Below are 19,505 nucleotides of genomic sequence, written 5' to 3' on the forward strand. Positions count from 1 at the left end.
TTTTTTTTTTTTTTTTTTTTTTCCTTTTCACTTCCGAGTATCTTCTCTTCGTTTATACGAATAAGCAATTCTTGAGGTAGATTCCGAGTGCTTCGGGTGGGAGAAATTACCGAGGTTTGGTCGAGTGCCCAGCTAAATGGAAAGTGGTCCACTCTCCCTCATTTGCTTCTGACTTAATTTTTCAAAAGTCGTCCGCGCCGCAGCCCATGATGTCTAAGGAGAAAGAATTTTAAATTCACTTGGTGTATTCAAAGTCGAGGACGTAGACGATTGTCTAATTCATTATTCGTTATGAAGAGTTGAGGAAAATTTTTAGAGACGCGTCACGGATCTCCCCATTGGAATACGTAAACCAAAAGGACTTAAAGTGCTTCATGTTAATATTAATCCATTGATATTTTACTTTTAAAAGATAATCTGTACCATACACCTATACGCGTTTATTCGTCCGTCCAAACTGTAATCCACTCTACGTAACACGGTAGCTTCGTCCAAACATCCAGTGCGCCGATTCTACCGAAACTAAATATACAGGAAAGCGTTGCTAAAAACCTCGTAGATATTCGCTCGCTTCGTGAAAGATTCAGGAGGACTTTACTCTCCCTCGAGAGGCGAAAAACATTTAAATATTTTACTCTGAAAATGGATGCTGCGTAAGGAATCGCAAAGCCATGAGACCTAACAGCGGCCATAGGCCCGGGTTACCCGAGGACAAGAAGGACAATTGAAATTGCACAAAGGCCGTAATCGATCGGCCGAGCTAAATCGATTTCGCGCCTATGTCGTCCCTCCGTCCCCCAGGGCGAATTGTTAAATCCCAGAAATTCCAACTTTCGGCAGCCTTTATTAACGTCTCGGTGCGTGCTGAGAAATTTAAACCTCAAATATTACATGGACTAAATAAGCAATGTGTAGTAATACTATCTGACGGATGGTCCGCTTTTCTGACGTAACAAATTGCGTGCTGTATTCTAATAATGGGGAAAGAGACGACAGGTCGTACGGCGACTATAAATTTTCGACGATAAACATGTGGGCTGACGGTGGAGGGTCTAAGAAGTTGTACCTACTCGGCAGTCGGCAGTTCCTCGACAGGGCTCTACCGATTTCATACGGCGTTGAGGGGGTGCGCCATTTCCAGGGGGTTGTTGTACAGTCACGCGATTCACGTCACCGTACCGCTTTGAGCCACCCTCCACGAGCCCTTTCACATTTGCTACCAAGTACGTATGAGCATTCGCACTCTTATAACGTTATGGGAGAAACTGCCGCTACTCTGATTGCCCCATTGCCATTTCCCTGGTGCACCAATGTGAAATCTTATCTTGAATTTTTTCCAGATTGGATACCAGCATTGCTTTTGGCAAAAGGCAACGAGTCAACGTGGGGTTGAAGTCGTGACATTTTCTTTCTTTTTTGTATTTTAGATAATTCCTTTTCTAGGGATTTTCTTTACTTGTTTTAAAATTATTATTTATCTATTACTTGCCTCTTAACTTGAGATCTTTTTTTTTTCTTTGGTCGCATTTTGTTCTATTTAGGAAATTTCGGTGGCCGATGGCTCCTTCAATGCTATCTATGTACTGCTAACCGAACGTATCGGATTTTCCGGAAGGTTTTCGAGAATATTAACGCGTGTATACTAGTACAGTTTATTTTCTCGTGTCTCGAGTAAAATGAAATATTGACCCTGCCTACCTTTCGTGCTTCGCTTTGCCGTTTCGCATATAGCTAACTTTTATCAGAATTTCGTCGCTCTCCGCGCCGACGAGCTTGCAGCTAATTCCGGCTTTTATCTCGAACAAACTATCCGAGTATATAGAATCTGTCGAATACGCCCATAGCGATCCTATTTTGTATTCTCTTTGCTAAAATAGGAAGATCCCATTTTAACAAAGTCGTTTCATATTAATTATCATATGCCGATCTATTAAATGCTGCTTGATATTTCACATCGATTTACTTACGTGTCTATAATTAGTTCCTCTCTTACGTTAGCTAACTCGTGGGATCTGACAAAAATAAAGTTTTTTGCTTTCTACGCGCGTAACTTTTTTGTCGCGTTTCATGCAGGTTTATTACAAAGGGATCGTAATGCTTTTCTTTCTCTCTCTCTCTCTCTGTATATATATTATAAAGGTATATATATATATACCTGATTCACTCGGTCTGAATGCTCCTTTGACGTTCAACTATCATTACATTTTGCATATGCATCCCTTTGTTGCTTTGTAAAAAAACTTTTCCACCTCTGCTCCACGTAGCATCGTTCACCTTATCGTACTGATAATATAAAAACAAGTGTTTAACATCGTTATCTCCGATTGGAAAAATTGGTTAATTACATCAATTTTCACGCAACTTCATTATTTAAGTTATACAAACTGCAAGGAACCCCCATTAGGCATGCACGTTTACCTTATTATCCTCAGAATAACATCCAATCATTAATGCAGACTATACCTGTGACGTTTATCGAGAGAACCAGAAGCTGCAGGTAAAATAAAAATATTGAACACATCGATATTCTATATATTTGACAAACAATGTTCCGCGCCACCCAATACAGTCTGAAATGACAGCTGATGATCGATTCGCATTACTAAAGAATTAAATTATAAATTAAATTCAACGAGGTGTAATGGGCTACAATTACATTATACCCGCATTGGATCATTACTCATCGATATATTTACATTGAAAGTTGTATGCAATACAGATCCTTCATCCAGAAAGTCAACGTATGACAAATCGTTTAGCAGATTATTAATGCGTGTCAATAAGAATGCTCCGGAACCGCATCATCGCACAGAGTTCCATGTAGCCACATGTAAATAAATTACATTGCGTATCGTATGCACCGTAACGAGAGACATAGACGCGCTATACTCGATTCCTATTAATATTACGGTATAGTCGCCTTCAGCTTATCATACACCGTTAACGATACTCTCCCATTTGCATGTCAAGCATACTGCCTCAGTTCTGCAGTATATTAATTAATACACCTGTTGTGGAGCATTCTTGCAGAGCATTAGTACGCTCGAGTGAGAAGATTTTCCTGGCTCTTGGAGTCTTACGCGAAGATGCCGTTCCGCGGATGCTCGCAAGTTGCAACCAACTGCTTAATGATTTGCATCTGGCACTGATTTTCCCGTAGACCGACGTTCGTTACTATAATAACGACTATAAGGGAAGCTGCTTAGCATCGGAGCATTCGCCCCGTAGGTCTTTGTTATCTTGGCTGTAGCAAGTACTAGTTGGCACTTGGACGTTTCCAAGAGGGCGGTAAGTCGTCGACTGAACAGTGGCAAAGGTCGAGGCAGAAGGGGTGGCAGGAGGGTTGTACCGTGAGAAGGAATGGCGGGTCGTGCAGAGCTGAGAGTATAGTGAAGGAACGAAAAAGGAAGCGAAAGGATGTTCGAAGGGATGGAGGGGCTTGATAGGGGGTTCAAGAGGTAAGGGTCGGGCGACACTGAGATAAGGTATCTCGCGGAGTGTTTTATCGGGGAGGCGGTTAATGAGGGTCCACTGATAGATGACCGCTCTCAATCGCATGGAGGCTGCGCCACTGTAATCGAGTGGCGGTAAAGCTCCCGTCACTTTCCACCTATGCCACCTAAAGTTATCAACCCCCCACCCGCCCGCCACTCCTAACGTGTTCTGCCAACAACTGGCAGGGGGTAGATACCGTGGTTGAGGTCATTCTGATACGGGGGATATTCTGGGCTGAACCGTGGGGGTATCGGGATTTTCTTCACTTTCTGTGGAGAACGTAATTTTCTAGAGGGTGAAGATCGGGGGTGGATATCCACTCGAGAACGTAAATCCAGGAAATAAGCTTTGGCGCTGTTCTCCTTGCTTTGAGGGATGTCTCTGTGTTTAGGGGATGCATTTGTTAAGATCTGATATTCCGGGACTTGGATCTAGGACATTATCTTGGACGATGCAATCACTTTGTGCGGATTTTACAATACGAAGTTGGTACTCGGATGTGTTGAATTGGCGAGAGAAGAAAAATAGGAAAATAAGGAATGGATAGGGGGCCGATCGAAAGAATATATATATTTTTTTTCAAGGACCGAGACGACATAACGTGCACTCATTTTCAACTCACGGCTTGACGCACCAACGAAATATGGAGAATCCTTAGGGGTTAGGGAGACCCCAATTTCACTTCCGAGGGCTTGACCCTTCCTGACATTTGATCGCGTTTTTGTGTCGGCCATACCTTTCGTGCGAAGTTAGTCCTTTGCCAATTGACGTTCGGTGGGGGATATTCAGCACGCGACGGATGATACTTTTCGCGTATCGCAGAGATTTCGATCGGAGCACTTTTTCTTCTTTTTGTCTTCCTCGACCTACAAAACGCTTCCATTAAGGTTCATATCGGCGATCGATGACTATAACGATATATAACTGCCCCTATATACGTGTAATCAACCCTTAGGGTATACCTATATTCATTAATCCGATTTCGAACGTTACTGCTTAATCTTCTAGGTGCAAGATGCTGCCCCAAAACCCCTCGCCCCCCAAAACGAGTCGTTCGTCTCGCTGAATTACAGGAATTGTATGCAAATATCAAGCGTCTTATAAATAATCCAGTATTTCTACTATTCGGTGGAACATAAATCATGCAAATGAAGCATTTGACGTGATAAATATTGCACCCTTGTGGTCCGCGTTTCTCGGCACGATTGATTACCGCCAGATAAATCCAGACCGCACATTAAGCAGAGCCCGCCGCCTCCGGCGGACTTTACTCGAGTAATAAAACGACATTTTAGCGGCAGAAAGACGGCGGGACGTTTTTCAAACTCTTCCACTCATCCATCTGAACTTAAAACTTGGCGCATTAGCAACAAAAATAGGATGGTTCCGCGTCACAGTGTAAATGCTTCCCTGGGTACTGGCCTTCAGCACTTTGACGTCAGGACGACTTTGGTCCTTATGACAAATTTCAAGAACACAGACCAACCCGTAAAAATTAACCGTCTCTTGGACTTCATTTTTCTTTCACTTTCTCGCACTCCATTTCTCTCTCTCTCTCTCTCTCTCTCTCTCTCTCTCTCTCTCTCTCTCTCTCTCTCACTCACGCACTTTCCTTTAACCTAGCCAATGACGTAAGCAATGGAAAAGATTGTACCAAATTCAAAGCACCATACAATTCCTCACGTATCTTCAGTAAACCATTAGCTAGCCTTTCATCCTCTTTTTCGCACTTTCTTATTTTTACATCTCTTCCACCTTCTCACGCTATCGTGCGCTCTTTACTTTGCCGCTTCTAAGTTTCCAGCCCAGGAACGCTATACTTTGCGCGTGGACTCTCTCGTTGCGCGTTAAATCCTTTAAGCCGAGAACACCGAAGGCCCAGAGAGCATTAGCCGTGATTGAGCATGAGATGCGGTACACTATGAAATATTACAGTAAAGTTTAATAAGGGTTTAACCAAAAAGAAAAATATACTATATTAGTTCCACTTATAATCGATTCGTCTCCTCGGTTCGTATAGATACGTTTGAAAATTCTTGCTCGCAGCCATCGTATTTTCAACTTATACAGTTATTCCTATAATTTTATCATTTAAATATATTTCACTGGATCGCGTTAGCGACAATCACGGCAGCGGTCGCCTCGATAAGAAGCTCGGCGAAGCTCGCCCGCTGTTCGCATTAATATTCAACAGTTCAGTTATGAAAGTAAAGTGAAAAAGTAATGCCCTCGTACAGCTGAAATGGCACATTTAAATCAATTATACTATTTAGCGTTGTTCCCAGTTAATAACTTAACTGAACTTAATAATTTTATTAACGATTAAACCCGAGCCAATCCACGCTCAGCCTCGTAAGGTTTCAACGATACGTTTTTGGAACACCCTATAGTATACTCCTGATACAAATGCACACGGAAATACTTTATCGTATATGGAAGTGGTATATATACAGTATTGGTAGGATTCATATTTTTTGTCAGTCTGATGGATCGTAGCATGTCAGGAATCCATATATCTGACTCTTTCAAAAATTATGATACGATTTTTCTTGTAGAATTCGTGATGTAACGTATCGTCAAACGATATTTATACGATACATTGACTCTCTTTCGAATGACGATAATCTTACTCTGGACCCTGTCGTACGTTAATGTCAAGTGGCACGAATGTAAAAATGGATCTTTTTTATGCATCTTCAAAAAATATTCTTGGCATATACCTGGCATCGATTTTGGTCTATTTAAAAGTCCTCATTTTTTCATCGATTATAATGCGTCATTTTCGAAAATACGATTTCATTTATTCATTATTTGTTAATCAAGGAAATATTTTCAACCTACTTTCGTAGTCAATATCGATCATCACAGTCGTTTTGTATCGAAGGAAATAACTAATTAACCTTTATCAATGTTAATACGTGAAGCATGATAATTTCCCTGGAATATCAGTAGGGTGCGAATGACGTCATTTAATTGAAACGTCAACTTTCCATTTGACGCTGACACGATTTGGGTAAAATAAAGTCTCGAATATTAACATTATACATTATCCGTGCCTGTGTATCAGTGATAATCCAAAGCGATAATCTGAAACATATTAACCTCATTTTTTTGGGTCGTGGGAAGAAAACTCTAATAATTATCCATATAGTTATACCTTTGGTTACGTCTTGGGGTAATTGTGTATGTATATATATAGTCTCTCAATGAAAATCAAATGTTTCGTTTTGGCCTTAGTAAATTTATATTCATTACGCACCCTATATTATCTTACCCTGACTGATGACGTCCACGCTTTTTTTTTTATTGCTCATAAAGTTTCATGTTCCTCAATGAACCTTCCTCAATATGTTTCAATTAGCATGAGTATCACATATATTATTCTAAACGTGCGGATATACATTTAACGTAGTAAAAGTTAAAAATAAACACGACACCAGGCTGCGTGTATTTGGACCGTGCGTCAATAGAATCCAATGTATAAACTTTGTATTTATGTTCATGCGCTTTTAAAGCCACATTCGTTAGCGGTATATGTACGCTGATAAATAGGAATGAAATTGACATGGCATATATTCAAAATGAAATGAAACCTCAACTGGCCATTGAAGCCGTCTGCAATTTCAACTGGGAAAATTGAATTATTCGTACGATTTATCCACATAACAGTATAGTATTACAATATGGTATCCGTATAACAGTACAGTACCTATATTCGTTTGTATAGATTTTTATTTTATAATTTTGGTATATATAATGCATCCATTAATTTTATTGCTTTTGATCAAATTCGTTTTTTCGTCAAGTATCTCGTGGTTGGACGCCTCAATGAATCTCGATGTTCATCAAATTTTCATTTTGCTCATATTTGTGGCCATTTGATCCAGGAGCTTTGGATCGTAACGTGAAAAGAATAAGTAAATATGTAATGATGGTGTACCGACAGTACCCAGAAATTCTAAATAATTGTATAAATCGCCACGGGCGGCACTGTAGAATCGTTAAACCCTTTTCCTTAATATTCGTCACGAGGTAGTCAGCTGTACTGGCTTCCTCTTCCATTTTCGCTATCTAATTGCCTATTGGACAAAACGTAACCTTTATAAATAAATCGTAACATCATCTAGGCCAAAATACAGTGAAATCGCATGCGACTCTGTTCTACGTTCTATCGGCGGGAATAACAGTAATTCCCAAGTGAATTCCAGGCAACCGTTGCCTTCTGCATCGAACATCGAAACTTTCGCGAAACTTCGATTTCTCCATTGGGACGTGCCTAATAAGGCAAGTTTCCGGAATGTTGTTAGGATTTGTAGGTTTCCGGCATGTTAACAATTAAATGCGCGTTACGCATATTAGAGGGAATGAAAACAATAAAGCATGAAGGGAAATGAAATTAACACGCTCGTAAAATGGAAAACAATAACTCGCGGGGTTGTTTCGTATCAGGGGTAGGAGAAGGGCGAGAGGGGAGTCGGGCAAGCGTCACGTCAAGAAGATTTTCCCCCAGCCACGTCAGACTCGCCCGAATCCCGGGACGACTTTTGCTCCGTGCAGAAAACATCGTTCAGAAAATGTGCCAAGTTGCCAGGAAAATGAGCAAACGCCAGCGCCAAAGACCCCGGGCTTTTCTCTTGACTTCCCACGCGTCCTACTCGTTTCTTCGTTTCACAACTGCCCTCCGTCTTGGATTCTTCGTCGGTCCCAATGTGATAAAGAGTCAAGCAATTACATTTCTCGATCAGTTCAGGATTACGTTTTTACGTCCTCCGAATTATTATGATACGTTATGCACGATAGAACCGAAGAATAAGACAGGCTGTCTTAAGCAAGATGTCTTCTACGATGGAATTTAATAAAAAGTTTATTTCCCATAACGATATCCGTATAACTGGATTCTGTATACGCCGTGCGATAATGAGGTTATATTGATAAGACAGTCGAGGTATACAGCATATATATATATATACAATCTTATATAAACGTCTATACACCAGGGAACACACATGGGTTATCGAGTCCATGGGCTCCTGCTTGGTGATCCAATCATCCCGAGATGCTGTCATGAAATTGCCTCACAGCTCTATTCTGTCCGCGTGGCCGCAGCCAATTGGCTCCGCTTTCTGAACTCCTAAAGAAACTTTGTTGCATTTCAGATTAATCCGACAGAGCCTGTGCTCTTGGTGGACCACAAAAAGTAAGGATCTCGAGGTGCGGGTTTTTCTGTCCTTTTTTTTTTATCCGTTTCACCTCCTACACCCATCCCTTCTTTATCCAAGGTATATGGAGAAAACGCCCTCGCAATCGTTACCAGGATTGTTCCTGAAGAATTTGGAGAGGAGCCGCTTGGGAGAGACTCTTCCGAGTACTTCTCGCCGACCCTCAGCGTCTCTCCAATTGGAATAAGGGATGAAAAGGGAGTGCATTGTTACGTTGCATCCACTATCGGACCTCTCGATTTGATTTGTCTGGACCAGGGAGTTTGGCTGTAAGGTTACGAAAATTTTTGTTGTAGGTTGTCCACTTTTTTTTTTTACTTTTCACGTAAAAATGAACGTGTTTCACCTCTCTGCTTTTTTTACGGTTTAAACAAGGGGCAGGGGGGTGCGCTCGCCTTTTTCTTTCATTCTATTTAAACATTTGCGCGAAATATTCACCCTCGGGGTTCTTCGTGTTCCGTTTCATAAGCTCCGGCTCTACTTGCTTCACCTCATCCTTCTGCCCCTAGCCCAACTACGAACCGTATATTAAAGTCGGGCATTGTGATAAGAGGATGATATTCTAATTTTACGTTTGCATACTGTTTAAAGCGGGTAAAGGAGAGAACGGCATATTCCTCGCGAATCTGATTAATGTTCATGACGGATTCATAGGGATACTGCAAAAATTCATTTTATCGCGAACCTTTACTCTCTTTGGGTTGACTTTTTTGTAGGCTATATTTTCGTGCCTCTCAACATCTAATAAATTCGTCCGCAGTAAATCATCGGTCGTACTTCACTTGACCATTTATAATCTGGAATTTAAGCAGCGGTCGCCTTTTGCCAAACTGTCTCGTGAAAAGCAATTTTTAGAGCAAAAATCAGGAAGCTTCGTGTCTCTCTGAAACGTGCGAAATAATTATAGGCCGCAGATAGCCAAAAGTCGAAAAGACCTGATTTCCGGTTAATTCGTTAAAAAATATTTATGTAAATGGAGGTTGAGATGGAAACGGTGGAAGGTTCAAAGTGAAAGCCAATTAACGAGTGATCGAACGAGACTCAATAACGTGGAATGAAAATATGGCGTCCTGATTTGCTTATCCTGTCCGGTCGAGACCCTTTGACTTTGTGCCGATGAACTTTTGATTGGCAAAATTAAATACGGGAATGGATCTTTCATCAATTCATCTCGATCGGTCTATTCATCTCTGTCAGGCTTAAACAGATGCGTATAAACGTGTACAAGGAATTTTATCTGGTAAGCGCAGCACGAATGACATCGGAGGCATTCCCGTTCAATGAGATTCAAGAATTTAGCCTGCCCCTTCCGGAAGTAACGTGAAAGAATTCCACAGATTTCCGTTTCACCCTCAGCGAGCGACACCGGTTCACGGCAAGTATGCTCCAACCAGACTAATAAAGTTTTCGATAGATTCCGATTTTATCTTTTATTCGGCCACAGCTTCTCTTCGTGAACGCCAACAGTATTGTCAGAGACTCGATGAATTAATTTAAAATCATACAAAACGATGATTATCAATTTCCATTGATACGTCCTCGATACAGTTTCTATGAAAAGATCCAAAAATTTTATAATAAGTAAAAAATATATTAATTTCAACGAAGCTCGTATAAACTCGCATGATAGCATTATCGGTAATACGTATGCCGGGGTAATCGTTTGAAGGTTGATAAAAAAAAAAAAAAAACTGATTGCCAATAAAGCCCGATGCTGTATACCAGTTGAACGTGCGAGATCGTAATATTCTGGTAATACGTGATTCGCGTAATACGTGACCCAACATGCGCGCCAATCAGGACCGATTTACAAAAACAGATAATTATTCCCTCTGTTGGAATATATCAGGTATACGTAAACCACCGTTACAGTCACTACAGTCACTACAGTTATGTACAGCTCTCGGAGTCGCTCTTGCGTACTGGGAAACGAATAGATGGTGCACTTACTGGGAGATAAGTGGCACAGGGCTGGTTGGTTGTTTGCTAATCTAGCAGAGCACCCGGGATCATCTGTTGCAAGCTGTTGCGGTGAAGAGTGATCGCTAATGGAGTTAGTCTCTGGCTCTCAGCAGCGTAAGACACGGGCAATCAATCACACGTAGCCGAACGAAATCCTGTGACCTCTTCGACCTGAATCACCGGCGGAAGAGAGGATACGAACCCGTGAAATGTGAAATGGAACAGGTGAATTCCATGAACAGCCTTCAATTTGCATGCGAACCCTTAATCGAGAGCTCACCATAGTGGAACGATGCTGGAACAATGGCTGGATGGTTTGTCTGACTATATTACGAGTACTACTACTGCGTTTCATGACGTAACTATCAGAATCAACATATATATATACCCTTTGTACCTTGGTAAAACAACGTCCGCATGAGGATATGATGAATCTTTTAGAAATTCCGATGCATTTCTATTCTGATGCTAAGCAATTTTCTTTCAAATGGTTTTCCGTGATGTACCACTTTTATGATCGTACGTACTGCAATATTATAGATGTTTTTCTATTACGGGAATTTTATTACATATTTCCTCAGTCGTTATAATGAGGTATCGACTGTTGTAGAATAACTTATGTTCCGCGTAGTTATAATTACTGAAAGTTTGGGAGGTATAATAATGAGTACAGGGATAGACGGTAGGGAATCTGCTCACCCGTTAAGAGGATTTTTCTGGGTTTAATAATAACGCAACTTATTACACGTAGGTTATAATTATTTTAGTTTAATAACTTTTATTGTTTTTCTTTGTATTCAATTGTTTTTTTTTTTTTTTGACAACAGCCACGTGCATACGTTAGTTTTAACGAATTTGATCTGTATAAGAGATTTTTCGTGGCAACGACCTCTCTAGTATCTCCGCTCGCTACGGTTACTGCCGTTGGTTCATCTCAAAGAGTCTTAATCTTCATCGTCGCGCTTCATAATGCCGCCACACGTTTTATGGTTATTTCCCAAAAAGTAACGAGCCAGAGGGCCCAGTTGGATTAACCCAGCAACATTTTCCAGCCGCCGTGTTCCCATTATCTTTTTACGCATCGAACAATAAACAGGACGTCGATAATCCGTGGAATTACCGTTCAACCAAGTTACCGAGTAATATAATATGCTCGGGGGATGTTCGAGAGTGGTAGGGGTAATATCAGAGTGAATTATAAAAATACAATTCGTGCGATACCCCAGTGCAATTTTCACCCTCTTATTATATTTACCCAAGCGCGAATCAAGTCCAGCAGCACTTCAAATCCAAGAGTGTTATTCCCTAGTCTCTCTGTGCTAGTCACTCTTTACACATTTGCAAGTGTGGCATTTTTACATTGGATTATGTGGAAATAACAAAAAACTTGTAAGCGTGTAAAAAATATTTTAATTTAAAAAAAAACACTTCAACATGTTGACACATTTATATATCGCATACATCTTATGCGTGTACGCGATATGTCACGTATATACGTCTTACCCCATATACGCCACGTTCCCATCCAGTCTTGATCAGACCTCTATCAACCCTGAACAACCGAAGTCCGGGGCACATAGCTTTAACCTCGAATGTAAAAAAAAAAAATTGAAACTATTAATCATCCATACCAAGTGCAAGTCTCACGTGTGAAACAATGCAAATCCCACATTTCACTCTCCATCTCGTTAACCGAGTAAACTTTAATCGACGGCAGAAGGGCCGAAGTGGAGCGAGTCCCGCCGAGGGTGCATGTGCGCCACTGCGACGAAGCCTCGTAAATCGGACTCTATGTAACGATCGGGCATAGTAATGAGGACAAATGAAGTGGCTGAATTATACGCGAATGTCCCTATGGGAAGCAGGTACTGCTGCTCATGAGTTATTCATGGGAGTCTATCATAGCCACTCCATCCAGATTGCGAGATTAATCGAGCGCGCACACTCCTTTGCTCGTCCCTCCTCACACCCTTTCAGCTGTTTCAACTGACGACGAGAGACCCTCTTGATACCGCCCATCCCGTCCCCATCGACCACTGTTCGAGTGACATATTCATTCATTCATTCCCTCCTCCATTCATCCGCTTCTTTTCCTTAGCTTTCCCGTCCCAGAAATCACCATAGAGACTCAATGGTAAACGATGCGCTCTGGAGGGAAATGATGAATGTGCATGTATAATACCCAGAGAATGCAACTGGTACATACGTCATTTATTACGTGGCAAATTTACTTCTCATTATCTAATCTCCAAGCCAGCACACCGGCCTGATGCTCTTAATTGAGGAGATTGGTCATCTCTATCTCAAGCGAGCATCCTGCATCGAGTATCGTCTCCGAAACAGCTTCCGTGTTGCCATTGCGATAATACCGGCAACCGGAACTGGATAACACGGTTCCACAATGATTTGTCTTCCGATTATATCGCCAAGCGTTCATCTCTACCAGGGGTGGATATGCACGTAGTATGTATGCGCAGGACTGACTGTGAGTACACTGTGGTATTGAGTTAGGTAACCGAAGTCTAACGTTTTATCTACGAGATACCGCGAGTCGATACCCATCCGGAAGTCGACAAGCCCGACGTAAAATAGTAAGGGAAAATGTGTGCACGTTGATGACCAACAATATTGTCCGTCGGCCGTTGTACCAGCAACTTCCGAAAGCCTTGACGGAAATTGTACAAACGGGTCAGTAGATTCCAACGTGTGTTTTATGGCTACTGTACTAACCCACGCCCTGGCTTGTCTCGTAAAGCTAAATTAGGGCGCCATTGCACGACGTCGATTAGACCATTCGTTCAACCTTTGAGTATCTAGTTTTTCTTGATCAAAGAAAATAATGAAATGTTTTTTCTTTTGTTTCGCCCTCGCGACGCGGTCATTCATACATGCAGGTAATTGGGAGTACAAAGAGAAACATGGACACTGGTATATGTTATTATTGAGGCCGTAGAACTTTCGAGTGCGGATTGTTTGAAAGTTTAGCATCCTATTTGGACTTGTTCCCAGTCCACGTCGAGTTTGGTAACAATTGACGGACGTAGCTGCTATTAATATGTATACGCCCGTGACGTTCTCAGCTTTTTCTTCCTCACGGAGGGAAGCGCCTAAAATCCCGACTGGATGGTGGCCAGCTATTTCAAGTGTCTGTGGTACCACGAGACAGTCCTTCCGTAAAGTTTAAGGCGCCCTTGCATGAGCCAGCCAAGAGGTCTAATGTCGTGGAGTCAGTGGCCGATGGGGCGGAGATATGGGTTGGGTAAATCGTGCGACATGACAACGTGAACTGCAACCTCAACTGCACTATGACCCGGTACATCCGTCTGGAACATCAATTTCGCTGGCGTTCGTTTACCATCACCCTACATTTTCCACTATGGAGACCCGTTCTCCTGGACTTGGCATCGGTTGTTATACAAGTTATCTATATACGTATATATGCTACATATATATTTACTAGCAGCATAGTCTCCAGGAATCCATAACGCTTTTCTGACGCGATATTTACTAAAAGTAAACACTCGATTAACACTCGATTCCAATCGATCTCGTATAATCGACCGAGTCAACAGAGCGGAATTCCGGAGCAGTTACTCGATAAATAAATTAGCTACGGTTATTAATAATTCAAACGGATCATTTGTCTTGGTAGAATTTTTTGCTATTCAATAAATACAATTTAGCTCCACTGGCTTCTCAATGCTATATAAATACATACGTATGACATGGTAGCCTGCGGCAAATTTTTCAACAGGAGAGAAAGCAATTTCGTGCCAAGCATCCATTTGGCAAATAAAAATATTTCTGGCTTAGAGAGGGATAGAGAAAGGTACGAGTAAAGAGCAAAAGTAAATTCGCTCGTAGTTGAAAGAGTAGGTGATTGCACAGCCACCTCCTAAGCTCAATCTGTCCAGAGAGGCTTAACTGTCAGTCTTTTAAGTAAATCCCTCGTTTTATCCTAATGCGGTCTTTTGCCCTTTACCAAACATCCATCGTGATGATCAGAAGAATTTCCGTCCAAATTTTCCTTCCGCGGTTAATGCGTAAACGCGTCTACAGTAGGAAGCACTAGTATTCAACATATCCACAGTATCCATACAGCGAGATCAATGCGTACGGTCCATCACTGATATTCGAAATTGTACTAATCACGGTTAATACGGTGAACATGGATATCTACTACCTGTAAACTGTACAGGATAGGCGAAAGATCCTTGAAAGGATCAAAAGTCGTGGGTGTTCGTTTGACACGTTCTGCCTTTAGGTAACGCGTTAACTTAGTCTTTTAATCAGACTTAGCACGGAAGAAGCATGGTCTCCGTGAAGGGATTGAGTTGTAGGGTGGTTTGTAGGTTGAAGGGTGCGAACTGCAGAGGAGCTTGGTGAGTATTAGGGAGTAGATAGTGGGTTCCGAAGGTGAAGCGTGGAGATGGATAAGAGAAAGGTGAAGGGGCGGATAATGGGAGAAGAAGCGAAGTGTCTTCGATCGGAATGGGAATTGCACGTGTACCGAGAGGGTGAAGGGAAAACGTCGGTCTCCAATCCTAACGGAGCTGTTGGCTTGCTAAATGAATTAAGGCCTGATTTCCAAGGACAGTCAGTCCCGGAGACACTGCGTCGTCGCTGGTATCGCCGTGGGCAACGGCCGAAGATAAAACCAATCACATGGCACTATACACACAGAAATTTATTGCCGTAGATTATCTGGCCGGAGTCCAAACACAAACACACTTCTTCTCGGGTCGAAGGAGGGTGCTAGAGTGCCGGCGGTGATGCTGACGATAGTATGGAGAATGGTGGTGGTGTTCCCGGTCGTAGAGTCTGTTGTCGAAGGGGACGGCGAGGACGAAGGCGAAGGTGGCCGCAGCGAAAGGGGCTTTTGGGGAAGCCGGGGTGTGCGTTTGAATCTCGCGGAAGTAGAGGATTTCCAGGAGACGTGCATTGCTTTTTATTGTCGGATAGACCATTTGAACAACAGCCAACATGGCAGAGCCACGACCCCCCCGTTCCTGAGGAGGAGGACCCTAGGCATCCCCGGGTGCTGGAGCTCAGACTGGAGCCCAGTGAGGCTCAGGGCAAACCCCGCGGAATGTCGTCGCGCTGTAATAGATTTATATCCCCGGGACTTGGGGAAAGGAAGAAGATATCCGGATAGAAGAAGGATTTGAATCCAGCCAAAGGAGTTAGGACGGACAATGTTACAGTCGTTCTCGAGGAAAAAGAATTTCAGGATTCGAGAGGGTATGCACACTCCTCGAGAAGATCCTCCCTCTTCGTTCTCCGTATCGCATGGTAGCTTGGCAGTATTGTCCGGAGGACGGGTAGGACGGGTAGGACGGGCAGTACGAGGACATAACAACCCCCCGAGAAGTATCTATCGTTGTAGCATGTGGAGAGGAAGGGCACAATGCTGCGGATCTATCGGAGGATCATCGCTTCCCTTAGCTCCCACTTACCTAGCCACGTTCCCGTTTCCGAAAGCGAAGACCCGGCGACAATGTCGTCGGCTTGTAAGCCGCTTCGCGGAGCCAATGCCAATGGAGAGACAGAAAGGGAGACAGAGGATATATAGAGATAGAGGAGGCAAGCGAGAAGCTAGAAGCGAACGGGAAGTTGCCGAAGGATCGATAGATGTGGGAAGGCTCGAAGTGGACGGTGGTAAAGGGTGGCGACCGGCACCACGTACCATGCGGGATAACCGACGGACGTTCGGCTAACGGTGCGTAAAGTTGCGTGAGAATTCGAGAGAATTCTCACGTTCCTGACAATTTACGAATGCACCCAACCGAAAGTACCAACCCCTTTGCTCTTCGTTAGAACGATCAGTTCCGCGGAACGAGGTTGATTAATACACTCTGTGTAGACTGTGTCCTCGATGGGTACCCTTGTTACTTTGTAGAAGGTCAAAACACCTAAACCGGAAGTGCCATCCGTTCACCACACAACTATGCAACTAATACATTTCGGCACCTGGAGATACGAAGGGTGACGTACCTTCAGTCGAGTTGTAGTAACTCGACACGTGGTCGCATGGTTACGTCACGCGTCAACGAGAAACTTTGGACACTCGTCATAGTGCAGTCACCATTAGTCCAGCGTCCTATTATTACGATAATAATATTTCCTGATCGATACAATGCCCTTGCTCCTCTTCGTCTTTTTTTTTTGTTTTTTTTTTTTTCCCTCAATATCCATTTTACTTACTTCCGAAAAAGAAATCAGTCTGACGATTTTCCCACGTCGGAATTCGCATTCAGAGCTCAGCCTTGTAAACATTCCTACTTAGGGGTGGTAGGTACATTATTCAGATAGCGACTGCCCGAAAATTTCGAAAGAGGGTTAATTCTATCAGCTTGAAAGGAAAGTTCCGTCAGCTGATCCCAAAAGTTTGAGGTAGCCTGCGTGCAGGGACAATGAGGCACCCGTCAGAATGACGGCCTAGGTCCACCCTCTTAGGCATCGACGAGCCAATATCGACAAGTGCCGGTGCATGGAAACGCTCTAGAGCCGCGGGAGCGGCGGCTTGTCAGGGCATAGGGTATTTGTGGTTGTGTTGGCAATCTGGACGCGCGCAAAACACCGCGTGCAGCTGACGTTTTACACTTCGCAGTGGGTAAGAGAGGTTTCCTACCGCGATTGTCCTTTATGTCCTGCTAATGCAAATGGTCGCTTATTCCCTGCGAATTCCGAGTGTCTCCGCGCCGCGAACATGGTAGGCTAATTTTTTTCTATTCCCTTTTTCGTTTTTCTTCTTTTCTTGTAAAGGACGTTTCTCTGGCTCTCTTGTTTTTCTGTATCCTACCGCCTGACAACGATCAATATTACGTCAACATTTTTGCCCGCGAATTCTGCGACACGGCAAATTTCGATTAACCTCCTTCCTGCTGTAGTCGTCACATGCAATTGCATCGAACTAATGGCAAATAACACACCGAATAAAATATTATGGGAACGTAACAAAAAATTGTTTTATTATGCAATCTCAAAAATTCTCTTTCCGTGCACTTTAGCGCGATGGAAATTAATTACGAAACAGTTGAACTCTGACGTTAGTTTGATTTGACACTGTTGCGTGCTTATGCTAGGGAGTGTGTGACGTAGTTCACTGGTATCCTGCGGAGATGGTTCCATCCGTTAATTTCCTAATTGCTTGTGGAATTTCGCAAAACACTTTCGCAGCGGACGAGAAAATAATTGTGGACTTTGTAAATTGGACCGACGTTGTTTCTACGAGGTAATCTCAAATCTTCCTTAAACCTCAATTGTTTTAATAAATTAAATACACAAGGCCGAAGGCATGCCTTGACCAGGTTGTTTGGCTACAAAAAAAAAAGAAGGTAAAGCTGGACCTTCAAGGCGAGGATAAAGAAAGGGGATAATAAAAAATAATATTCCTCCCAATTTTTATATCTCTGTTATGGTTTCCCACACACGTACAACAGAATGGGCTGAGGCGGACTACGTGTCGTAAAACTGATCCTTTTCGCATCCTGCGAAACCATTTAGCAGCCACAGCCACTTACTTCCTCTTTACGCATGTATAATACAGTGGGACTCACATAAACTTACATAATTCTTTACAGAATCCCAATAGGACTAAAATTTCCCTCGGCACAGTGGCACGTTCAACCCCCCCCCATGGCAAATCGTAAATCCGGCTTAGTATTCCGCAATATTATATAATACAATAATTAAAAGGGGCAGTGGCGCGGAAGAGACTGGCGGATCGCTCATTTCCTCATTACGTCTCTCGCGAAAAGGCCCACTTGCCAGCACCACGTCGTACGGAATACGCGTTTCCCGCGTTATCGTAAAGGAGAATTTCAACCAAAGGAGAATACGCGCCTCGCGTAGTATAGCGCGAGAAGTCGCTGCTTTATGTCAATGTAATTTATCCAGATTTCCTCGCGTTCCCCCAACAGGATACCGCGCACCCACAAACACTGCACTGGCTCCTCCGTCTCCTCTGCACTCTTTTCCATTGGACGTACAAGAGTGGTAAGATTTTCTTCTCGGAGATGCATCACTATTTGCATAATAGAAGTGCAAGCTGCATAATAGAAAACGCTTTGTGTACACGTAGATAGCGCTGTCGTATTATACAGTACGTAGGTAGTCGATGAACGAGGGAGAGAAATAACTGTAGGAATTTGCATATCGCGCAATAATTGCTACGTGCAAGCGTAAGCACGTAGCGGTTTGTGGGGGGAATAAAAAAAAAAGATTGAATTCGCTAATTTTTCCAACTCGCGTATCCCCGACACGCGACGATTTCTCGCTGTTCTCGTAAAAATTGGCTAATCGATCCCACAGTAATTCGTGCACTCGGTGCAACGTCGCGCGCGGAATTTTCAATTTGCTATTTCACATAGCGTTACGTTCTTCCCGATAAAATGAAGTTAGATATCGAAAGGCTCATTGAACAAATTTTTCAATAAGCGAGTACGTACCCTCAGCTAAGGATGTGGCAAGGATCAAGACTGTACCAGCAGCAAGGAACAAAGTTATTGTCATTTTTATCTCAGTGTCACTTTTTAACGCGGGTACAAAATCTACGCGAGCCGGAGTCCAGATACTGACTGGCTTCTGCTAGGGAATCCTGCAGGAGCAACACGACACGCATGCGTTCTACCCTCCACGTGCCTGTCTTTTACATCCCACGGCCATGCACACCCTTAATGTCGTTTCCTATCCTACCTCAATCTGAAGAAACTCCAGTTATTAGTCTTGAGATTAATCAAAAACTTCCAGCCTGTTGGAGATCGGGACGTTAACTGATTTTAATTTGATTTTAATTTCATCTCCGAACATAAATGTTTTATAGGATAA

At 42.8% G+C, this 19,505-nt stretch overlaps 1 protein-coding gene across 4 annotated transcripts in view; it reads right to left on the reverse strand.

Annotated features, from left to right (window-relative positions):
• Window positions 1–19,505, reverse strand: part of LOC107272900 (lachesin) — a 105,902-nt gene that overhangs the window by 76,991 nt on the left and 9,406 nt on the right. For 2 of the 4 annotated variants that reach the window (XM_025090171.1, XM_025090166.1), the window contains exon 1: window positions 19,127–19,412. The exons of the other annotated variants lie outside the window; for them this stretch is intronic. In XM_025090171.1, coding sequence (XP_024945939.1) covers window positions 19,127–19,190 — 64 coding nt within the window. In that variant the 5' untranslated portion in view covers window positions 19,191–19,412. Of the gene's footprint in view, window positions 1–19,126; window positions 19,413–19,505 lie in introns of those variants that run through there. 4 annotated transcript variants of the gene reach the window in all.

The sequence above is a fragment of the Cephus cinctus genome, unplaced genomic scaffold (assembly GCF_000341935.2).
Source record: "Cephus cinctus unplaced genomic scaffold, Ccin1 Ccin1_scaffold1310, whole genome shotgun sequence".
In the NCBI taxonomy this organism is placed as follows: domain Eukaryota; kingdom Metazoa; phylum Arthropoda; class Insecta; order Hymenoptera; family Cephidae; genus Cephus; species Cephus cinctus.